Source organism: Theropithecus gelada, chromosome 6 (genome assembly GCF_003255815.1).
Source record: "Theropithecus gelada isolate Dixy chromosome 6, Tgel_1.0, whole genome shotgun sequence".
In the NCBI taxonomy this organism is placed as follows: Eukaryota; Metazoa; Chordata; class Mammalia; order Primates; family Cercopithecidae; genus Theropithecus; species Theropithecus gelada.
In genome coordinates this window covers 129,715,338-129,740,311 of record NC_037673.1, presented here as the reverse complement: position 1 = coordinate 129,740,311, position 24,974 = coordinate 129,715,338, and the positions used below count along the sequence as shown (strand labels likewise).

At 51.3% G+C, this 24,974-nt stretch overlaps 1 protein-coding gene across 2 annotated transcripts in view; it reads left to right on the top strand.

The window, feature by feature from the left end:
* FSTL4 (follistatin like 4) overlaps positions 1-24,974 on the top strand; it is a 647,263-nt gene that overhangs the window by 499,438 nt on the left and 122,851 nt on the right. For both annotated transcript variants that reach the window (XM_025388001.1, XM_025388000.1), the window contains exon 5: positions 24,411-24,604. In XM_025388001.1, the coding sequence (XP_025243786.1) occupies positions 24,411-24,604 (194 nt within the window). The remainder of the gene's footprint in view (positions 1-24,410; positions 24,605-24,974) is intronic.

The following is a 24,974-nucleotide window of genomic DNA, read 5'->3' as shown; positions in this document are numbered from 1 at the left end:
TCTAGGGATGGTGGAAAGCAGCTCCCCTTACAGTGTGAGGATCCATGAGCAATCAGAAACCAGGGTATTCTGGGAGATTATTGGAAAGGCAAACTCTAGGTACCACGGTTCTGTGGCTGCCATGTGCAAACACACACAGTGTGAAGGCAAACGACAAAGGGAGTATGCACAAATCGATGTGGCCTTGTTAGAGGTCTGAGAATCACTAATCATTCTGTTTTTCTTTTTCCCAAGTTTTCTCATAGTCCCCATGAAAGGGGAATGGTTAGGGTTGCAATGTTAATTTGCTTTTAACTGATGTTTGCCCTATATCTGGGATGTCTCTGCTCAGCTCACCTGCAGCATCTGATTTGGGCTGGACATCCACAGTAGGCCCTTCAGAAAGACTCGTGGGACACACAGCCCAGGCCAGAGCAGACAGGCAGAGGCCGACTCCAGTTGTTCCTCCTTGATCAGGTGTTGGGGTGACAGCGCTGCGATGAGCAGGTTGGCAGCTTGCCTCCTCACTGCGGTGCTGTGAGTAGAAGGTGAATGGTGCTGCTTGTTCGGAGATCATTGACACAGGATTTTTCCACTCCTTGCTTTGGCAGGGGCACAGTTTTGTTTTCTTTGACTCCAAGCTAAATTTTCCCTTCCCTTCTCTGCAACCCGCCCCCGGTGTTCTCTAAGCCCCTCCACGGTGTCGACCAGCCTGATCCCACAGCTTATCCTCCCACCGCTGCCGTCTCTCTCTCCAATTACGTTGGGGTCCAAGCGCCTGTTTCCCTCCTGTCAATGCTGCCATTTCCTGAGCTTCAAGCGACCTCACCACAGACCTTCAGTGCCGCCCCCTGTCAACAGGAAGGCTCTCCTTCCAGCTCCCCTTCCTGCCACTCGTCTGCCTGATTCCCTGTCCATTCCTGGGACCTCTGTGGACCCCACCCTGTGTGGGCTCTGTGTGAGTTGTCAGAGCCAGAGAAGATGGCTCCAGCCTCAGAGGAATCACACAGGAAGCCGTGAGTGCCTGGGAGACAGTGCTGGAACAGGTACTAGGCCTGGTGGCAAAGGTACTAGCTCTCTTATGGGCTGGAGAGGTGGGGGTTGACTGTCATACATTGGAGGGCCACAGCTACATCAATAAGATGGAAACTGTTAGTGTTCTTGCATCATGGATGACAGAACTAAGGTTCAGAGAGAGTAAGTGACTTACCCGAGGTCACATAGCTTATAAGTGGCACATTCAAGGTTGACACCTAGAGTTTCCTAAAGGAAGAATGCTTCAAAGTGGGCCTGGTAGGACATATGGGATATGGAGAAGCAGAGAGCAGGGGCTGGAGAGGATGGCACAGAGAAGTGACAGGCCCTGGAGTTAGAGCAGAGGTGTTGGTAGGTGGCTGTGCTCCCCTCACAAAAGAGCACAGGAGAGAGAGGGGGAAGGGTTCCTGTCTGAGAGGTCTCCACTGGCCCTTCCCTCATCCCCTGCTGCTTCCTTCACATGCACTCACACGGGGGCTTGGCAGGCACTCCTAGGACCACGTGCAAGGGAAATGCCAGGAGAGGCCGTGTTCTGGGGTATGAGAACCAGCCGCTGGGCCTGACTCACATCCTGTGGGAAGCCAGCTCATGGTTAGGGAGTCACCTTGACCTTGTCTTAGACCTTAACTAGTTAATGTGAATGTGTTTGAATTCCTGCACATATTTTTTGTTTGAGTTCCAGCACGTATTTTTTTTTTTTACTTTCCCCTAAGTAAAAAAAAAAAAAAAATGTGTACAGAAACTCAAACATATTCACATTAACTAGTGAAGTTAATGTGAACTCTCTGCTGTGCTCTTAGTTTCCGAGAGGTCATGTCTGCAGAAGCTGTCTAAGGAGCACTGTCTTTAGAGCGTGGTCTTTCCCTGCTGTGGGATGCGAATAAGAGTGGGCTGGCGGCCCCTACTGTGGACAGTGACTTTGGAGCACCCTCAGGCACACCACACCTGGGCCTTGAGGTGGTTTTGAAGCCTAGCTATGCAACCACTTACCCTAAAAGCTTTTGACAATAGAGGGCCAGGCACTGTCTCAAGAGGCTCTCTTCTAGCTGTCTTGGGGGCAGCCTGCACATTTTTGTTGAGTTATCTGAGTGAATTATTTTATTCCTTTTTTATGTCCTGAGCAAACCCACATCATCATTTTATTAATGTATTTGCAATTACTGCATAATGATTTCCAGTTTAGCGTGGTCTGTGATATGAGGACGCTTAATCAAATATCTGCACGATGAGCCTGTAAGTTCTCTAGGGCCAGAAGCTTTTCCCATCAATTAAGCTTCAAAGAAATGGGTTTTAGGCTCATCTACAACTGTATTTTTATGTTTCTTTTATGGCCCTCCTGCCTTCTCCTGGTGTCTTTAGAGATACCAGGAAATGTGACGTGGGACTGAGGTATTTATTAGTGGGTGTGCAGAGAATGGGTTTATGATGGTTATTACAACATTTTGAAGTGGCTGCCTTGAAGTAGGACAATTTCTGTTTCCATTACAGTCACCTCGTGGGTGCCCCACATACACAGCTGCCAGGAGGGGACATCTACCCTGGATCCCGTGGACTCCCTGGCATCAAACCCCTGGAGGTTTCCTCCAGAGAGACATTGGCCCCAGAACCTTCCACACACCCCACACGCACCCCACGCCTCAGAGGGATGAAAATCTGACCCACTAAAATGCAGAGTATTTCTCTGTCATCCGGGGTGCTCCTCCCCTGGAGCCAGGCCAGGCAAGGTGCCATTCCGGGCCTTGACTCCTACAGCAATTACAGCACAGAGATTATCAGCCCATTTGACAGATGAGGAAATGAGGCCCAGGGAGAGAAGACCTGGGCTTCCAGCAAGCAAGCAAGTGGGTGCTGCTCTGCTCTGAGACCCCCCATGGCTAGAACACGAGTGTGGGGGAGAAACAGCACCCCGTGCCCTCCAGCCTGTCCTGTGAGCACCCATGCAGGGAAATAAAAGCAAAAGAGAGAAGTGGGAGGATTCTCAAGCCACAGGGACTCCAATCCCCATACTTTTTCACAATGAGTGAAGCTCCCTCCCCCATCTCTGAAGAGGAGAACAGACCCCAGGTTATCAAGGCTGGTCCCAGCCAGGGACAGGGCTCCGAGCACCTCACACTTGGATGTATTTGTCACGGTTTCTCTTCTCCTGCTCTCACCTAGGCAAAGGAGTTGGATTTCACTAGAGGAAGGTTCCAAGGGGAAGCAAAAGGGAAGGCCTGTGAGCATGGAGTATTCGTGTTCAGTTTACCAAGGGGCTGTCCTATGGCAGCTTGGACTCGGGGTCAAAGGAAACTTAGAGGCCATGCATGTCTCAGTAGAAGCAACTCAGGACAAAGCCGTATGTTTGTTCCTTCGTTTATCTGGCACATGTTTGTTGAGTGCTTGTTGTACTCTAGGATCCCAGTTGGCTCTTGTCGATGGTGGGAGGGACATGTAGACAAGTAGAGGAAGCAGAAATGATCAATGCTCTGAGGGGGTGTCCAGGGCTCTCAGAATACACAGGAGGCTGAACTCAGCCAGGAGTGGTCAGGAGAGTGACATGCAGGAAAGCCACGTGCCAGCTAAGATCCAAAGCCCTCCGCCCCTCCCTCCCCGAGAGCAGGCCTGTGCCCAGTTGCCAGAGGTATCCTATTCCTGCTCTCTATTCAGGATTGCACTACCATGATAGGGCAAAGCATTCATCATTCCATCAGTGACCACGTGTCTTGAGCAGATGCTGCAAGCCAGCCCTCTGCACAGCCCCACGGATCTGAAGAGGCCTGGAAAGATGCGGGGGCAAGATTCTGGCTATGGCATTGTGGCCCCAAGGTAATGGCAGGCATGTTTAAGGAACTGGTGTGGTGCAGAGTCACCAGAACTGGTGTGTAAGTGGGGAAGGATGAGGCTGGAGATGTATCAGGACAAGTCAGGGAGGGCCCTGCCTGGCTTCAGCCCAAAGGCAGTGGGAACCCCCATAAGATTCCTCCAGCTACTGAGTGGGGGAGGATTGGTGGAGACATGATCAGAGGCATAGTGGTCATCCGGGGGTGTTAATGGCTTCCTCAACTAGGACAGAGGTGGTAGGAGTGGTGGGAAACTGGCACCTTGTGAGATACAGTGGTAGAAATGACCGGGGCCAGGACTGATTGGCTGGGGATGGGCAGGATGGTGAGGTAGTGCCAGGTGTGCGATTTGGGGAGCAGGGGGCTTAGGTGGAGGGGTTGTCAGTGGAGGTTGGGATGTAAAAGAAAGAGCAATCTTGATGGTGAGTTCCGTTTGGGCCATATTGAGTCGAGGGGCCTGTGGGGCAATGTAGGGAAATGTCAGGCCAACAGTGGGGTGTGACATCACGAGCTCAAGAGAGGGCCTGGGCTGGAAAGTGAGTAGACACCACTCCAAGCTTCCCCTGCACCAGCCCTTGATTGAGGAAACCGAGTGTCCATGGGGAGCAGAGGGAAATTTCTGGGCAGCTTATGCCACCCCACATCCCAAAGAACCACAGTTTCTGGGAACCTCGAAAAGCATGGGGCAGGAGAAGCAGCCAAATACTCTCAGCAACAATCACATTTAAAGGAGCCTGAGAACACCAGGGTGGGAAGATGGAGCATGGTAGAGGCCAGTCCCACAGCCACGCTTGTGTTCTCCCACAGGAGCCAGTCCAGAGTGTGCACTGGCATAAATGGGTCAGCACACCCCCCACAAGGGCCTCCAAGCATGGAGCAGACAGGGATAGGGGCACACACCCGGGGGCTCATCAGGGCCAGGGCCAGTGAGTGACCCAAGTCATCCAGAAACATGACTCAATCAACATTTACACCTGCCGATTAGACGTCCCCCCACGGGTGACCTGGGAGACTTATGTACACACCCAAGGACCCAGACAGTCACGCTTACACTCGGATACATCCTGTGATGCACAGACACCCCTGGAGCTCTCCTGCCAGATGCCCTCCGCACGTGTACTCACCACCCAAACCCCCTCATCTAAGGCCACACAATTATAAGAGATTTGTAGGCAAGAACCATGACTGTCTTCACATTTGATCTCCATTTCTTCAAACAGTATCCTATCCTCCAAAATACTCACTACCTATATTGCCTTAAAAGTCAAATCAACTCCACTGAGTTGGCTCACTTTTTAAAAGATGCTTCTCTAGCTCTTATGTTTGCTTTCTGGTGGAGGGGACAACTAGCCTTAGCTACCTGGCGCATGTTGAAAGCTCTGAGTGGTGTGCAGCATCGACTCTAATTCAGCCTGAAACTTGGAGGCACAAGCTGGGAAAATTTCCTAAGACATGGGTGGCATTTCAAATGTAATTATTGCTGGTGTTCCCATTTGGCAGCCCAGCTTTCAAGCCAGCCAACTCCCTCATTTTATATTTACTTTTAGTCCCACACTATTTTCTGTGATCCATTAGCTCTAGGAAGTCATTTAAAAGCTATAATCATGGCCGTTTGCTCAGGTGGATGCAATCCAGATGAATGGACCCAGATCCACTCCTCGAAGAAGCCTCGGGCTCCAATTCAGCGCTAATGTACCCCAATTAAACAAGCAGAGCCAGCCGCCACCGTGAGTTATACCTCATCTCCATTTAAAAACTTGGTAAATGTGGGCAAGAGTCCATTGCAGAGGACTGTTAACAGATGCTTCCTAGTTGGAAAATGTACCTTTGGCCTTGCATTTGGGTCACAGGTGCAAGAAGCCCCCACCTAGAATGCAATCATGATGTCTCCTAGTGGTTTGCCTCATCACCCTGGTGCACACTGTCTGGAGGTAAGGCCCAGATTGCCCACCCCAGCCCCATGCTGGTGCAAGGGCAGGTTGGGGTCTCTGGACCTTACTGGAGAAGACAATATCCCAAATTGAGCACTGTGGGCCTGCAGCCCGCCATCCCCGAATGCAGGCCTGTGCCCATTTGCCAGAGGTGTCCCATTCCTCCTCCCCGAGACAGGGGTGCGTCGCTGTGATAGGGCAAATCATTCATCATTCCATCAGTGGTCACATGTCTTGAAGACATACTGTGAGCCCACCATCCCCATGAATCTGAAGAGACCTGGGAAGGGGTGGACACAGCCCCTGCCCCAGGGCGCACAGTGTAGTCATGGAAATGGTGCTCACTCTCTTCAAGCGTTAGATGCCAAATGCCTACAAGGGCTCAAGGGAGACCAGCACAAGCTGGGGAATCAGAAAAGGACCCAGGGAGGATGAAGGACCTGGCTGGCTCAAGAGAAAGAAGGGCACACAGGGTCAGGTCTGCAGGGGACCATGGGACAGAACTGGCCCTAGGGTTGTTTAGATGGAGTGGGCAGGAGGATGTGTTGAAGAAGATGTGGGGGCCCTGTTGACAAGTCTAGGCAGTGACTTCATCAATCAGCCTCTCACCCCTGCCCTGGGTCAATGGGGGCAGAGAATAAAACCCATACCATCCTTTCCTCACTCTCCTGAATGGAAGAGCATTCACACAGCGCTCAGCACTCTTGCTGACTGCAGAGGAGGCTGTGGTCAGGAGAGGGGAGCAGGATGGGAGAGAGACAGCCAGAAGGGAAGTTGACCAGCCAGCTGTGCCCACATCTTCTCATGTCCTGGGGCATGGGCTTCTGGAGAGCAGGGCCCAAGCCTCACCCACTTCTCTACCCACTTCACACCTCAGTGCAGCGGCGGGCGGGGTGGGGGTCGGTCAGTGCTTGTTTGTTGAGTGATGAGGACTGTTCAGGGCTGGCTGTGCTCATTCCCCACCCCATCCCTGCCTCCTCCCACAGCTGGACAGCCCAGCTTTTGGGAAGATGCGGCAAGGGTCAGGGACAGTTCTGGGGCCTCAAAATGATTAGGGCTGCTGCCCCATGGTTATGGTTTGGAGCTCTTTGCCTTGTGCATATTTGGTCTATTTTCAATCTGGGATCTAGAGTTACAGTAAGTTCCAGAAGTGATTCACATGCTCATGAATTCACAGAGCAGGATAAGCTATGGGTTGCCTATCTCTGCCAAGCCAGATGTTTGGAATGGTTATAAATATCTCCCACTGCCGAGTAGAGGTCCCTCTGTCCCTCAGTGCAAGCCACATAGCTTGGGGATTCCAAATAATTAAGAAGCGTCCCTCATGGGTATGGTGGGTATAATAATGCAGAAGGCAAAACTCTTCCTGTCCCGAGGATCCCAGTGTTGGTGCATCAGGGCCCATCTGCTTGGTGGGCATCACAGTGCACACTGGAGGAAGAATCGGCTGTACAGGGCAGTTAATGTTGAACGTTAAGTGCATAATTTGGACTCTGATTGTCACCCCGCAAAAAGGGGAGGGGAGAGCTATTCAGGGAAGGCTTTCTAGAAAAAAAAAAGAAATTTGAGCTGTACCCAGGGGACAGGTTAGGGGCTGACAGGGGGACATTTCAGGTAGAGGAGGCCAACCATGCAAGGCCTGGAGGGAGGGAGGCTAGACCTGTCCGGGGGTGGCTTCCTGGCCAGTCAGGCACAACTGGACCATGATGGGAGGGGACAGAAATGTCCATCTTGATTCCTCCTCAGCAGGAGACCCTTGATGTCCCTTTTTGTGTCATGTGAGCTGAACAGCCAGGGCCGTGTAGGTCGAGTTCCAGCCATGCGTGAGTGCATGCTTCAGTCCTCAAAACCTTGAGGAGCCCAGGAGGGGACAGCAGGGCTGATGAGGCCAGGGCATGGCCTGTGAGAGGCTCCTCAGGCCTTACACATTGGCCCTGTGTGCTTAGGGGTCTCCAAGGAGGCCCAGCTTTATGTCAGGGCCCGTGATAAACCCTCACCAAGAACAGACTGACTGGGCACCTGCCTGCATGCTGATACCTCTGAGCCAGGAGCCATGGTCAGCCACGCCTTCAGCATGAGGAAGTGGTGCCGTGTCAGCACAGACCGCCAGGTTTTTTGGAGCCTTGCTCACCGGGCTTGTATGGGACACCCCAAGGTGTCCTAGCTCCTGGACTGAGCCTCCTTTAGGTGCCTCTTGGAGCTGAGTATGGGGTGAGGCCAGGACGCCCTGGGGCAGTGGGGATCCCCGACTCTTAGGCCTTGTATTCTTCTCCTAAGGCTGCTTAGCAAACCGCACACCCCCGCCCGTCCTCCTCCCCAGAGACCCCAGGCCTCCTGGCAGCCCTGGGTTGAAGGGATGCCCAGCCCAGGATGGCAGAGTCTCAGGGACCAGATGAGCTGCCCCCACTTCCATATCAGTGACCCTCTCCTGTGAGCCCCGCACCTTCCCACCCCTCCCTCATGTACCTAGGCCTGGGCTTGGCTGAGGACAAATACTGTCTACTCAAAGCAACTGCTGTCTTTCAGACATATTGAGAAACATCAGGTTACCTTTTTTAAATAAACATATCATTGAAGCGTAACACAGACAGAAAATGAATAAATCATAAGTGTATAGCTCAATGAATTTCCACAGAGAACATATCTGCGTAAACAGCACCCAGATCAAAAGACAGAATCTTACCAGCGCCCAGACTCCCCCACACCATGCTCCATTCAAGCATGACCTACCCAAGCACAACCACTACTCAGGTAGCCTTTTGAAAGAGCAGAGGGTGTGACTGTGACAAAGCAGAAAGGTGGCTAACACCAGCGTAGCCACTTAGAGGAGTGCCCAGGTAGAGGGGAAACAGGGAAGAGAGCAGAGGCCATGAGGTAAAGGAAAGCTTCATATGAGTGTGGAAGAGAAGGACCCAGTGAGCATGGCAGGACCCTCGCCGACTGTGACTGGGAGCTGCGCGTAGAACATGAAGCAACCATCTAGGAACTCGTCTGTCATGGTAATGGATTCAGATGCTTTATCAGTTTGGAACTCAAACCATTTTTAGACTCTACGCCCAAAGGAAGACAGACTTTTGAGTGGAAGCAATACAAATTACCAGTGGAGTAGAAAACAAAGATCTCCTGTTGGCATTCAGGCTTCCTCCTGCCCTAGGTGAGACCTCAGGACCTGGGTGGGGTCTGGCCCTTCCAATGCCTCAGAGGTCAGACATGGGGCATTGAAGGGCCCTCTTGGCTCAGGCTGGGGTCCCAGCTCACTCTGCCCTTCCCAAGAGCAGCTATACTCGTGGCTCTGTGTCTGAGAGCCCTGAAGAACATCCTGCAACATGGATCTTTCCAGATTTCCTTTCCCTTCAGTCTCAGACATTACCCTCTGCCTGATGCAGGAGGCCCTGCTCAATGCAGGTCAGCCTCTGCCTGACGTGGAAATGCCCTCACTGGGTGTGACTCTGCTTCCTCCAAAGGCACCTTGCTCTGGGAATCGGCTACAGGTCACTCCTGTCAGTTAAAAGACCTGGAAATCCCATCTTTGTGTTCCCTACATTTCTCAGCCCTGGATGAGATAGATGACCAGCCCAGACATCTGGATTTCTGAACCACAGCTGTTGGCAGGAAAAGGCAGGATGTGCCAGTGTATTAGTGACAATAAGATTTGCCCAGTAAGAGGCCCCTATGCCTGGGCAGGGTTTCAACATGGTCCTTGTGCTATAGAGATTCCTGTCCTCTCCCATCACAGTTAGAGCTGGATGGCTGGAAGCAGAAGAGAAAGGAGGCGGAGCTGGGGCAGGAAAGAAAATAAGAATGCGGGGCACAAAATGACAGGCATGCAGCACAATGGCCCGGCTGCATCACCAATGCCCGGGGCCTCAGGCCTCTCACTGTTCCTTGGCCTCAGTTTCCTAACCAATAAATGAGGAGCCTGGACTACATCATTCCAAAACCTTTATCCCTGCTCCTGGGCTCTGTGGCCTGGGATTTGTGATGGGCCAGCTGCATAGGAGTCTCCAAGAGGCAAACAGGGTGCCGGATGGGGCTGGGGCTGGGGCTGGGGCTGGGGCTGAGCTGCCGCCACAGGAGCAGTGTCATTGGGATGCACACCAAGATCCACAGCTGTGTGTGAGAGCGTGGGTGAGTGTGTGTGTGCGTGCACATGAGAGAGAGAGAGACGCCTGCACATGCAAGGACCTGTTCTCCGGCGTCCTCTCTGCACCTGAGCCTATACTGGCTGCCGTAAGCCTCCCAAAGAAATGAAAGAGTTTCTCACCCCACCCTTTTGAAACTCTTACCAGAGTGTTATCCTCACCAAACAGAGAGCACCAATCATGGTAAAAACAAAAATGGAGGTGACAGTGTGATTGGCTTATTTAGCTGATGGCTCTTGTTTTTCTTAGGAGCCATGACATCATCAAGTGGCATTTCTTGAGCCTGACTTACCAGGTGATTTCTCAGTATTTGCCCTTCTGCCTGGAAAGTTCTTTATGAACATTTTAACCACATTTTCAAAGCCTCAATCAGAAAACAGGTAAACACATCCTGAAGCAAAGCATGCTAATTCTGTGACACGGGATCTGCGCTGTATCCATGGGGACACAGGTGCACAGGGCTCCTGCTGGGATCTCAGATGGCAACAACCTCAGGCTGCAGGCTACTGGCTCCGCCTCTCCGGCCCCAGGTATTCTCTGAGCCGTGTACACTTTCCTTTGGAGAATCCAAGAGGGTCCCTGTCACTCCCATCAACCGTGGGTCCTGAACCTCTCAAAGTATCTGAATCTGTTACCCTGACAGACAAGGCAGACAGGAGGCCATTCTCAGGCTCCGGGAACTGATAAATATGGAGGTAGAGAGCAGGCTGGAGTGATTGCTCAGTGTGTGAGTCTAGTGAGAGCCAGCACATCTGCCAAATCCCATCAGGCTGCTGCTTTCGCTCCTTTCCCAGTGTTCAGGGAGTGAGCAGTGCAGATGCATTATGGCTGAGATGTGTCTGGAATCCAACTCCATCGCTGGAAACAGAGGGCTTTCTGAACACTCAGTGGACCCACACCTGGTTTGGTGTTCATCCCCACTGCCAACCTTCCCTCGGCAGCCCCGGCTTCTCACACTGGCAGGCCCTGCATTCTGGATGTGAGCTGGGACCACAGCCTGCTCATCAGCTCAGAAGCTTCGGGTTGAAAAACGCACACATTCCGCCCGGCACCGATTTTCACAGAAATGAAGGTTTCTGAAGCTCCTTCCACAGGCTGCCCACATTTTGATAAGTTTCCCGTATAGATAATCCCCAGAACAGCAGTGCAGGTGACGGGAAAAGACAGCCTTCTCACTCTCCTCCCAGAGGCTCAAGCCCTGGAAATACTCCAAAGATCTCCTGAAATGGCTGGTGTCCGCTGTCAGAGTTGTGGAGTTTTGTTTTATTTTGACCAGGGATTTACTGTCAGTCGTTCAAGTCTGAGAGGTTAAGATAAATCTTCAAACCTCAGGAAATTTCTGTGAGCTATCTCACGTCTAAAACCCTCTGTTTGGGTCATTCTTCTCTGAAATGCCATTTCCTGCCAAGCTCATGTAAGAGCACGAATCCCTGGCTTATAGCAGACCTGTTTTCTGAGAGCATTCTGAGGCAGTTTCCCTCTAACACCTTTTCTTCTAAAGTAAATGACCCCAGGAGCCCAGCAAAGCTTCCGCAGGTGAATGTGGAATGTGTTAACATTTGGGGAGTTCCTTCCTGGAGACCGCAGTTCAATGGCATTGATTTGCAATCCAGGCACCCCTCATGCCAGAGGACCAGAATCTCTGCTTGTTGTCTTTAAAACCCAGTGACTCTTTGGCTTGGCTCAGAAGCTGAGGATCAACACAGAGGAGAGCAAAACACCATGAGCCGCCAGGCCTGTGAGATGCCTGCTCAGAAACTGCTACTGCCCCAGTCTCCCCACCTGTTATTTCAGGGCACACTTGCCTTGCCTGGGGGTGTCCTGGGAGAACAAAGACAGGAGAGAGCCCAGTTCTGGAGGAGGCCCTACCAGGACCTATATGGGGCTGCTTTCCCGCTCGGTGGGGCTTGCTGTCTCTACCCCAGTGTGCAGAAGTGATGCCCCTTCCTCCGGGGCTGCTGTGGACCGCCTTCCTAGAGGCCAGGAGCCTCCATGGCCCCCAGGCATGACCCTGAATCCCCTGCCCCCCTGTTTTTGACCTTGCTAGCAGAGCTTGCACACAGGTGCACGTGTGTCCACAGCATAACCACAGGGACACACTCACACTTCAGCACATACACACACAGGCATACTCCCACACTGTTCCTGCTGTTCTTTAAAAATCACAGTACCTGTGAGTGTGAAAAGAAACAAGGCCACAGATTTGGGTTGCTCATGTAAATCACTTGTCTTTATCCCCTGTTGGACCTAAAGCCACCTTTTTATAGCACATCTTTTGTAAAACCCCCCTTTATTATCTTGAAATGGATACATGTCATCAAATATGACATATATTTGATATAAAGGAGATATCTAAGTTCTATCCCATATATGTGTGATGTAGTATACTTTGGATATTTGTACCCTGAAATCTCATGTTGAAATGCAATCCCCAGTGTTGGAGGTGGGGCCTGGTGGGAGGTGATTGGATCATGGAGGGGTGGGTTTCTCATGAATGGCTTGGCACCATCCCCTCAGGGCTGTCCTCACAGTAGTGAGTTCAGTAGTGAGTTCTTGAGAGATCTGGTTGTTTAAAAGGGTGTGGCACCTCTCTTCCCACTCTCTTGCCCCTGCTCTTGCCCTGTGAGGTACCTGCTCCCCCTTCACCTTCTTTCATGAGTAAAAGCTTCCTGAGGCCTCACCAGAAGCTGTTGCCAGTGCTGTACGTCCAGTACAGCCTGCAGAACTGTGAGCCAATTAAACTTCTTTTCTTATAAATTACCCAGACTCAGGTATTTCTTTATAGCAATGCAAGAACAGCCTAACACAATGTGATAAAAAGGAGAAACGCAGGGAAAGTGATGAGCATAAAATAAACCTTTCAGTATGTAAATATCTGGGCATCAGCTGTACCCATGGAGGCCAGACGTCAGCACCTACACGTGGAACCCTAAGAACACAACAGCTGCAAACAGAACCTGTTACACGTCTGTTATGTTGACAACTTGAATATTCAAGTGTCATTACTTTAGAGATAGGTTTCTCCAAAATGGTGAATGATTCTTGATAAAATAGTAAACAAAATTTACAACTGACAGCAGAGGTGCGTCTTTGGAATGCCTTTGCCAAACCCTGGCGGGGTGGGGGGCGGGGAATGCTGTGTAACACATTAGATTTTAGGCTCAAGTAATATTAACCAGATGTTTTGCTGCCATGACTGAGACATTTAAAAACTCAGATGAGATGCCAGGTGTGATGGTTAATACTGAATGTCAACTTGATTGGATTGAGGGATACAAAGTATTAATCCTGGGTGTGTCTGTGAGGGTGTTGCCAAAGGAGATTAACATTTGAGTCAATGGGCTGGGGAAGGCGTGATCCACCCTTCATCTGGTGGGCACAATCTAGTCAGCTTCCAGTGAATATAAAGAAGGCAGAAAAATGTGAAAAGGAGAGATGGGCCTAACCTCCCAGCCTACATCTTTCTCCCGGGCTGGTTGCTTCCTCAAGCATCAGACTCCAAGTTCTTCAGTCTGGGACTCGGACTGGCTCTCCTTACTCCTCAGTTTGCAGACTGAGGAGCATCTATGGTGCTCCCCATCTATTGTGGGACCTTGTGAGAGCTGCAAACAGAACCTGTTACAGGTGTATAAGTTAATACTTAATAAACTCATATATATATATATAAACTCATATATATATAAAAACTCATATATATATAAACTCATATATATATATAAACTCATATATATATATATATATATATATATATATGTATGTATATATCTCCTTTGAGTTCTGGCTCTGTAAGAGAACCCCAATTAATACACCAGGCCAGTGGAAGTTTTGGTGCAGAATGGTACCACGAAGGGCAGGATGACTAGGACCCTGGCCCCACCCATTAAGTGCCACCAAGGCCCTCCAATCATTGTGACAACCAAAAACATCCCCACCAAATTCCAAAACGCCTCTTGGGGACAGCACTGCCCTTCTTGAGGCCGTTTATAGAGACTCCTTGCATGTGTGATGAGTCCATGTGGGAGCAAAGTGCCCCCTTTGCCGGAGCCATCGGCCTCACTCTGGAGCCAGTAGCCCTCATCTTGATCGCTCGAGGAGGAAGCAACAGCCTCAGACCCGGCCGTGTCTCTATGGATGTGCCCACCACCCAGCCTAGTGGCCACTCAAAGACCACAGTAGCTCAAGCTCCAAGCAGCTACATTTCTGGACATCGCTGACGCCATTGCCTCGCCAACACTGAGCAAAGTTACTGCCATTTCAACAGCCGGCCTTTTCCCCTTAGTTAGATGTTTGGGAGGATGCAGCCTCCCAAGGAAGTCTTGGGAACAAAATTAATACAATTAAATAGGAGGTGGGGAAGGTGCCCACGATCCCACATCCCCTCTGACTTCCCCGCCTGGTGGCTGACCACTAGTCCAGCACTACTGCTTCTGCTCTTGGGGCTGGTGACGGGGAGAGTGGGAGGAGAGCTGAGCTGCTGACAGGGCAAAGGGGGACCAGAGTTCGTAAGGAGCTGTTTCCCACCTTCCACAAGGAATGCTGACCTGTTAGGGAATCTGGCTGGTGGAGGTTTTCCACTAACAGTAAAAAATAAAGTTCTTAATGCCAGGAGGGCTTTAGCATTTATTCATGTTTTCAAACAGCACTCTTTCACTCTGGGGCCACCTGAGAGATGTGCCAGTCAACCATAAAAAGTATATGTGGATCCCTCTCCCAGGAATCCAACCAATTTTGCTTTCTCTAATAGGAATAAAAGAGAGGATTGTAAATGTCAGACGGCAGATTGTATAGCAACATCAATTGAACCGGGCATTCATGAACAAATGTACCATTTATCTAACAAAGGTCTGGGTGGTTTTGTTAATTTAAATGACCTGATGCTGGGGTGCAAATTGAGATGAGGCATCGTCTGCGGATTCAGGTGCAAGTGGAGGTGAATATTTCCACTGGAATATTTCCACTGGAGTCGGCTGGATCTGCTCCAGTGCAGCGCGGGTGGGAACCAGGCACAAGGTCTGTATGGCCTCATGTGTGTTTAACCCCAGGTAAAAGGCCATGTCAAGCCTTAGACATGCAGATTCTGTTTGTGGTCCCAAAGTGAGCCTTGTACCCTAGAAAATTCAAAATTAGTTGAAATGACAAATATGGACACTCCAGGGAAAAGACCAGATGGAAACTGACCGAGAATAGTTTGGCAGCCTTGATGCAAGGCCCTCTTTGAATCCTGGGAGGATAAGGGGCTGCATCTAAGAAGCTGTAACCACTTGATTTCCCTCAGCCAGTCCCTGACTGCTAGAGTACTCACATGCCAAAATCCTTGTGTAGGATCCCAGGACCTTGCCATGGCCAAATGCCAGCAGGTGACCTTGGAGAGAACCAACCCTTTCAGCTGCAAACTCAGCGGCCTGTGATGGCTTTCAGCTCAGCTCAGCAAGAGACAGACCCAGTCCTGTAGCCACGCCCTCCTCCTCCTGAAGCTCTTATACTGGCCTCTGTTTCCCAGTTAGAGGCAGCAGCACAACCATGCCTTGCAGGGAAGCAAGAGCCGGGATATTGGAAGGAACTGCTCAGCTCTGTCTCTGGGTCTTGGCTGAGAGGCGGGCACCCTCCAGCTATTACCCAGGTTCTCTTTCTGACTTAATCCCTGGTAGTTTTCCCTTCCAGGCCCCTCCTGAGAGCCAGTCAGCTCTCAAGCAAGGTGGCCAAGTGAGCCCTGTCAGGTAGGGGGAAGGTAAGCATGTTTGCTAAAACTGTGTTTCCCAAAGTGTGTGTGCTCAGTGGACTATCTGTGCCAGAATCAGCAGAGACTCTTAACATGCAGCTTTCCGGGCCTCACCCCATACTTGCTACCCTTCTAGAAGCTGAAAGTTTGTTTCTAACAGACCTGCAGACCTTCTAGAGGTGAGACTCTATAGCAGCTCTCCCATACCGTTGCGCTTCCTCAGCGAGGCCTGTCCTGGGCTTCCTCTAGGGAAAGCCAGAGTAAACAGGTTCTTCGTTGAGTTTCCTGAGGCCCTGGTGTTATGTGGTTGAAAGACCAGGGTCAGGAGATCCAGATTCTGATCTTGGATCTGCTTCAGTCAGCCCCGTGGTCCAGTCATGTCCCTTCCCCACCCTGGGCCTCAGTTTTCCCATCTGTCTAATGAGTACATTTGGATCATTGCTGGTTCTGGTATTGGGACTAAGGAGTGACGAGTGTTCCAGGGAGAGCTCCAAGTGATGGAAGGGACAGGAGGCAGGCTGAGTTCCTCCAAGCCATGGGCAGGCTGCAGCACCTGGTGAAGGTATGCCCTCCGTAGGTCCCTGTTAGCAGCGTTCTCTAAGAGCATGAAGCTATTCACCCAAGAGATGCAAAGATGCTGGGAGCAGTCCTTGCTTCAAGAAGCTCAGTCTAGGAGACAGGACAGGGACAAACCCCTCCAGGCTCACAGAGCCAAGGTCCAGAGTGTGTGGTTTGCAAGGGATGGAAACAGTTCTGTGGAACTGGCCTTGGCAGAAAAGTCAGATTTGAAGAGAGGGCCTGCCAGGAGTGGGGCACCTGGGAGCAAGCTCTGTGGGCGGGCTTTCTGGCAGGGAGTGGGAAGTCAGTGGAGCCAGATTGGGACCACTGGGAGGGCCTTCAAGGCTAGAGTAGCCAGTGGTTTTAGACCAATGACAGGCATAAACACCGCCACAGGGGGCTGAGAGAAGAGGATAGTGACCCAATCACTTAGAAGTCACAGACCCCAAGGGACAGCGGCAGTGGGTTACCAGGTGGCACGACTTCCAGTACACCTGTCTATGTTTGTTTGGAGATTGTGAGGAGACTGTATCATATGTGTGTAACAATCTCTTGGAATTTTCAGAATTTTGTGGCTCAGTCAACACTGTCAGTGAAACAACATCATGTTAGCTAAAATGTATCTTAAAGATAAGCCCATTGGTTTTGGCATTTATTGTTAATTGAATTTTCCCAGAAATGGCAGCAGAAAGATTGTTAATGTTCATGAATTTACATAAAGTTAAACATCTGTTCTCTTAAGCTAAACTCCAGCAAAGTTACGGCAGCTCCTAAATTAGATCTGGGAGTAAAATGTTGCTTGTTCTTTGCACAGCTTAGCAGCTTCAAAATAGACCTCAGGATGACACATCACAACTGAGGCCCCTGTAACGCAGCCACACGGAGCCATAGTGTGGGTGCCAGACAATTAAACCAGGTTTTTGCTTTAGTGGTGAAGATCGAAGCTTTGCTGGGCCAGCACGTGACATGACTTATCAGGCTGATGGGGAAAGTGTGGCAACCAGTGTTGCTAATGTCTGGGGATGGGCAGCCAAGAGGGTGGGGGCACGTCCTGTCTCTCCCCTGGGACTCTCTTGGGGATTCTCAGGTGAGGTTTGGGGATCTGAGCTCTAGCCACCCTGCCAGGCTGAAGAGGGGCTGGAGCCCACTGAGCACGGCTCCGGAGAGTGGCTGGTTTCCGCAGGGATGGCCTGTGTCTGGTTTGGGAAGAGAGATCCTCATCCCATTTGTTGGCATTCAGAGCAGACCCACCATCCCCCACCCAAGCAAGTCTTTCTTCCCCATGCCCTTGCCGCTTGGTCCATGCCCCCTTCCCCAAAGGGATTGCTTCCAGCAGTGGCAGCTGAGCTCTTTCATGAGGTTGAGCCCTGCCTTGCATTCCCCTCTCTAGTACATTTTGTATATTCTTCAAAGTGGGCACTCCTGAGAGTACAGTGACCCCAAGAAGGGAAATTCCAGCACCCTGGAGACTCGTGAGGCTGCGGTCTTATAGTGGCCCCCACCCACCTTGACGCCACATTCTGCCTGTGTATAACGCTGTCCCCAAGAACACAGATGGCCCACAGGGTCGGCTCTGCTCATTTACTGATCAGAGCCGGGGCAAAAAACAGGGTCTTTCCTGAAGGTGTGCCATAGCCCAACTCACCCACAGGCCTCCTTACCTGGGTGGCTGTTTCAAGCACAGGGGCCCCAGCTGGCCCCTTCACAGGGTGATCCCAGGGCTGTCCTGACCAGCAATGCCAAGACAAGAGGGCAGCAGCTTTCCTCCTCCTCCTCTCCAGAAGCAATTCTCAGGCAGCTGCCTTGTGCCCACCATACTTCTATGCAACCTATGTCCAGAGACCACCTTGCCACCACCCCGAGCCTGGCCATGCTGGAGTTCACTCCACGGAGCCAGCATTGCAGGTTTTGGGGTGTCCCCACTGGGTGAGGTATGGAGGTTTGGGCTTCAGTGAGCATGGCCACATGTACCACATGCTCAGCACGCCCCCTAAGGAACTGACATGATGGGTGACACAGGCACCAGTCTCCTCCAGAGATCCAGACCTGTCACCATGGTGCAGCGTGACTGGGATTGTCTCTTCCTCAGGGCAGGGTTGTAACCACTCTCCAAGCCCAGTTGCCGCCCGTCTTCCACCGTCATACAGGCAATAGACATTGAATGAGCCCCTTCTATGTGCTGTGCTGGGCCAGGTGCTGGGGGTACACCTGTAAGCAAGGCCGCCCTGCCCTGGAGGAGCTCACAGTCTAACAGGGAGCCTGATGATCCACAGTGGATGAAAAAGTCACAGAAATTGAAGGCTGGAGAAGGCTGGCAGGAGAGAACAGGGCAGCACACGAGGGCCCCCGTTAGGCAGGATTGGTGTGTTAGGTGAGGGAGGCTGAAGGAGTCGGTGAAGAAATACCTTGTGGTGAGAGAGTAGGACAGGGCAGCAAGAGACAGCCCCCTTTCCCACCCCACCACCATGCAGGTGCCTCACCCCTGGGATTCAAGGCCTGGGCCTTGACCACATGGCCTGTCTCCCTCTCAGAATCTGAGCTCCTGGCGGCCTGTGTAGCGGCTTCCACATTGCCCACATTACACAACGCCTCCCTCCCCTTGGCGCTTCGGAGTCTCCCAGTCCCACCCACACCTTTAACAGGAGCTTCACCTGCCACAGAATGAAGATGGTCCCTTTGAGCACAGTCTGGCAGGGGCACACGTGGCTGATGGAATATTTACAATGTCTCCCTTGCTTCTCTTTGTTTTGCAATAGAAAGTGTTTCTTTGATGGGCATTTAATTCCAGAGACTGCTACCTGCTACCTATCTCCCTTTGCTCAAAAATTAAATGTGGATGTGCCTGTTCTCCTGCTATAATCATCTTCCTCTGTGTGGAGGGAGTGCAGTGGGAATGGGAGAACATTAGAATCTTCAAAGAGGGACAATTATTGAGGGAACTAGATTAATGAGGTGTCATAACAACTTAGCCGGATCTGCGACTGACCTTTCTCATGGAGAACGGGCTTGATAAATGTAGTTCATTACCAAGTTCTGACATGAAAATAGGATCACACTCTGGGCTCCTCGGCAGGCTGATCAATATTTTATCTGCCAAAGCAGGCCTGGTCTGGGAGCAGGAGGAGCCCCACGCATGTGCTGGCAAGGAGCCCAAGGCCAGGGCCAGGGGCTGGCGGCCAGCCCTGTGGCATGGAGGGCACCCAGGCCAGCAGGAAGGTGGCTGAGCCCTTCACAGAGCCTGTCAATGATGCTGTCAGTGTCAGGCTGACCGGGACATGCAGCCTGTCTCCCCGAGAAGCCCCAGATGGGGCATGTGCACTGGCGGGCGGGAGGGAGGGCAGGAGGGAGGGAGATCAGGACATCTTCTCTCTTCTGTTTAGCCATGAGCACTGATTTAGTGGCCAACCTGTCCCAGGCCCCACAGTAAAGGGGACAAAGACAAATGAGCCATACCCCTCCCTTGGGGCTTTGAGCCCATGTCACCAAGAGAAGACCCCAGGCCTGGCCAACCACTTGCTAATGTCCTCACATTTCCTTGCATGTCATGACCCTGGAAGGCAGTAAGAGGCTATTATTATCCCCATTTTAAGATAAGGAATAGGAGTAGGAAGGGCAGGGGAGTGAATGCCTTTCCTAAGGTCTCACAGCTAAAGTCAGGTGGTCTCCTGATCCCCCAGCCAGTGCTCTGCCTGGCCTTGTGGTGACTGTCATTAGCAGTGTTGATATCAGGTAGACACGGCAGCCTATGATGAAGTCTGCGTCCACCTGAAGACCTTAGACAAGGTTGTTACAGGGTGAGCCCGTCACCCTGGCTGCTTCATGAGACTGTCTGCCCTGGAGCCACAGGACTCTGGTCCTCTCATTCAACAAGCATTTCATACTGTATTGCTGCATGGGGAACTGTCCACTTCAACCCCTGCCTGCTCAGAACGTGTAATCCCATTGAGGGGACCTAGCAGATGCTGAAAGCAGCCCATCCAGCTTCTCTCAGTCAACCCCAGAGGTAATGTGCAGCTTGGGTGGACGATTCCCCATAACACTTGCCAAGAGCATCCTATCCCAGGCACCTGCAACTTCAGTCTGAGGGCATTTTCTGGTCTCAGGCGTGTGCTCAGTCCTCATTTGAGAGGTCCAGAACTGCTAGCTGGAGGTGGTGAATTCCTCCAAGAGCAACCTCAGCTAACAGGGATGGAAGTCGGTAGAAAAATATCCCGGCTCCCTCCCACCTCAGTGGAGCAATTCTGCGGTGTGTTCCACACAGTCCCTCTGAGGACCCCATGGGATTGAGCCCCCATTGCCCACAGCGGCAACCCACTCATGATTGCACCCTTTGTTGGCTTTTCTCCCTTCCCAGTCTACTTCCTGTTCCTTCCAGCACTTCTTGGGATCATCTTCAGATATGCTGCTTGCCCCTAGATCCTCATCTCAGGGACTGCTTTGGGGGAGCCCAAACTAAGGCTGAGGCAAGCCTCACCCAGAAAGGATTTCATAGCAAGCAGAAAGGAAGGCTGAGGGAGAAAGCAGTCCCGTGTGTGTATGTGTGTGTGTGTATAAGTGGACAGGCTTCCTATAGACGAGGTAGATTGGGCCTAAGACAGGAAGGGAGTGGGGCAGCATGAGAAAGGGGAGCTGTGTTCAGAGCACAGGGAGTTTCCAGCTATAGAGGGGGCTTCCCTGAAATTCTCCAAACCTCACTGTAAGGCTTGACCTAGCCAAGGTTACCGCAAAGGCAAAAACAAAATCCCCTTATTTGTGACAGCACAAATTTCTCTTTACCTGGAAACCAGCAAGACTCAGAGGAAACACTGAAATGACTTCCAAACATGTGGGCTGAAACCTCTTCAGTCCAAATCACGGCGGTCCTGCCCACTCATGCAGGAGGTCCCCTGCGGGTCCCAACTGGGCAGCCCCTGCTGAGCCTCATTCGAGGCATGGACGTCAAGGTTATATGCAAACATCCCAACTTCTCTCTGGAAGAGTCACGCCTCTGGATTAATCAATGCTGAAGTTCAACTGTATTCCGAGTCTCCCCATCCCAGGCTAAGCTGGAGAGGCCCTGGCAATGGGATCTGGGCGCCGGCTCAGGGCTCCTCATGGCATGCTCTTGCACCATTCTCTCAAACTCCTGACCTCAGGTGATCCACCCACCTCAGCCTCCCAAAGTGCTAGGATTACAGGCGTGAGCCACCGCACCCAGCCTGCCACCATCATTCTCAACATCATCTTGACCATCACCCACAGGGGCACCAGGGATGGGTGGGGTGATCCCCAAGCCTCTGCCACGCACCCCAGGGTCCTTCCCTCTGAAGGAGGAAAGTATCCTGTGGACCAAGGCTAAGACTGGACCCTGCCCTTGTCCGGAGAGATCTGATTCCCTCCCTCCCTGGGAGCCAGGCCCCACACACACAGCGTCAGGGCATGGAGAGTGATGAAGGTAAGGGGTGCCAGCTTATGTCAGGTGATGTTTAAGCAGCGGCCGAGATGAGTACACCAGGTGGAGATTTGGGTGAATAGCACTCCAGCCAGGGGGACAGTCAATGCCAGGCCTCTGTGCAGGAACATGCCCAGTGATCACTGATGCTGAAGTTGTCCCCCCTGGTCCCCCCACACCCCCTGCCTCTCTTGCAGTCACCTGTGTGGAATTGCTGGGCAGGTGGGCAGGGCTGACTGGGGTGAAGATAAGAAACAGATGAACCTTGGGTGTTGACACTTTCTTCCCAAAATGATTGGAATTTGAGAAGAATAGAAGGAAGATCAGAAAACAGACCTTGGAGCCCACACAGCAGACAAGGGCTGGACTACGTGAAAGAGCTCATTTCAGTCATGGGCTCAGTGTCACTCATGGAGAGGGCCCAGCTTCACTTCTGGCCAGCAGTGTGTTGGCAGCAGCTGCCTCTGGGAGGTAGATTTCAGGATGATTTATCTTCTCTTTCTTTATATTTATTTGTGCTTTCCAAGTGGTTCTTTGATGGGCATGTATTTCTTTTAGAATTAGACAAATGTTTGAAACTGGAAGTGGGGAGGGAGCCTTTAGCTGAAGACCATGTCCAGTGGTGTCCAAAATGCCCAGTGCTCCACACAGCGGTGTCACTCCTATCTGACCCCACAGTGAAACCAGCAGAGGGCAGGAATGTAAAAATAAAACTGGAATTTGGTAACCTATGACTTTGACACACCTTGCTAGGAAGATACCCATCCTGGAAGCCAAGGCCAGCTGTGAGGGAGGAAAGCTATCCTGGGAGACTGAGCCAGAGGCTGCAGCTTTGGGGCACCTGCCTCTGGGGGCTGGAAGAAGGCAAGGAAGGAAGTTTTCCTTCCCCCACCCCACCATAAGCCCTATGGAATTCGGATGACAGAGGCAGGGAGTGTACCCCCACTTCTGGTCCGTTTGCCAGGACCAAATTTCAGCCTCTTTCAGGCAGTGAGGAGCTAGACTCGGGCAAAACTATTCCTCCCCTTCCCCCAAACTGATCCTTATCCAGGCCTAGAAAAAGGAAGAACCCAGCAAGTTTTGTAGGGGGACAAAGCCACTGTTTTCAATGCCATGTAGCTCTACAGACTTGAGAATTGGGTTTGCCAACTGGAGGCCCCAAGAACTCTCAGGAATCAATATCCTACTAGTCAAAAGAGGGATGCGAGCAAGATGAAGGGGTGGGAGAGAGGCATTCTTGTCAGAGCACAAAGACTCCCAGAGAGCAAATAGATCTGATTATATTGAACACAACAATTGATTTTTTTCTAAATAAACATGCAGGAGGAAATGGTAATGGGCATCTGTTTCTGGCGGAAATCAATTGACCCCAAATTAGAAGAAAATCTAGAAATACAAACAAGCACAAGAAAAAGTGGTTGGGCTGTCCAGGCTTATCAAGGGAGGGAAGAAGGGAGGGGATGAAGGAGGAAAAGAGGAAGGGTAGAAGAAAGAAACGGACAGACTTCCCCATCACCCCTTTCCCCCCAGTAGCTTCCCTGACAGTTGCTCTTCAGTAAATGTGGTTCCCATAATGACAAGGGAGGGAGTAGCTATCATGTTATGAGCCCTTACTGGGTGCCACGCCGGTGCAAAGGCCTCTATGTACACATATTATTTAATCCTCACAACGACTCCGTGTGGGAGACACTGGTATCTCCATTTCATGGATGAGATCACTGAGACACCCTGCCCAAGGCTACATGCATGGTGGCAGCAGAGCTGGAGCTCAAACCCAGGGGACCTCAGAGCCCATGCTCTCTAGCACCTCTTCCTATTGACTCTCCAACTCTGGGATATTACCTCAGGCCCTAAACTGGCCTTGGAATTAAAGAGAAGAGCCCCAGGCTGCATCAACCCATTGGCCTTCAACCTGGAATGGCCAGTGAGGAGCCCGTGCCCATTCTCCAGGATTCAGCAAAGCCAGGCACTGAAAGTACTCATCCCCCAGGGAGATGGGAAGTGGGGCTGGAGGGGCTGCCCTCTCTGCTGACACTCCTGCAGCCCCAGTGTACGGGCCATGCGCTGCGTAGTGTCCATCCTAGAAGCCCATCACCAGTAAGATAAACTACGCCATGCTGCAGTGCATCCCAGGCCTTACTTGCCCAAACACTGCACAGTTCTGCTGCCGTTCAGCAAGCACGCCTGGGATAAAACGAGCTGTGTGCTTTGGTTTTAATGTTGTAAAGCTGCTTTTTGTTTCTTGGTCATAGACTTGTGTATATGTTTGTTTTGAAGTAATCCAGCTCTGGGAGGGTACCTAATTAACATAAGCAGGGCTTATTAGTCCTGTTAACTAAAACTCCCTAATCTAGGAGGCCAAGTATTCAAAAGCAGCCTTTAAGGTAGGATTAAGGCAAAAACCAGCGATTACAAAATGGAATTGGGGGCGGCTTTCCTAAAACCTCTGTGGGGCTGCCGCTATATATTCTGCTGGAAGAATTTCCCATTCCATCTGGCAGTTACTCTAGTCTGGCTTGTAGTAGGTGCTCAATAAATATTTGTCAGATGGACAAACAGGTTCCCTCCAGCATTTGCATCATGTGTAGCATGCATTCCATGTTCGATCGATATTTATGGGATAAATTGGTGAGCAGAACACAAAGAAGTCCCATTCACTACATTTGCACCATGCACTGCACATAGTGAATGCCCCGTGCCTATTTGTGAGTGATATGGATGAATGGACCAGGGCAAGAGCATTCTCTCAAGACCATGGGATAAGTCTCATTATAATAACCTCACCTTCTCTTTCAGGTGACACGTGCACCATAGCCGGCTATGCCCGCTTGAAGAATGTCCTTCTGGCGCTCCAGACCCGCCTGCAGCCACTCCGGGAAGGAGACAGCAGACAAGACCCTGCCTCCCAGAAGCGCCTCCTGGTGGAATCTCTGTTCAGGGACTTAGATGCAGATGGCAATGGCCACCTCAGCAGCTCTGAACTGGCTCAGGTGGGCATGGCGTTCAGTGAAAGTCACATTATGGAGGAATCCAGTTTTCCATTTCCCAACCCCCACCCTGGGTGTCTAAGAGCGTGTGTTCAATACCTCTGAGAACATCTCACAAACAAAATGAGGTCAGGTTCCTCTTCCTACCAGCCACCTTCAGCCTCTATTTACAAACAAGCTTTCACAGGCCCTCTCAGCTATCTGGCGAAAAACTCACTTCAGAGGGCCTGGTCTCTCATATTTTGACTGGGAAATCAATCTTTTCTTCGTTGAGTAGGAGTAGTTACTCAGCAGAAAAGTTACAAGGAAGCAGTGCTTGGTTTCCATTGAACACCATTGGAGCATAACCTGGAAGTCCCCAAGTCTTCTACCT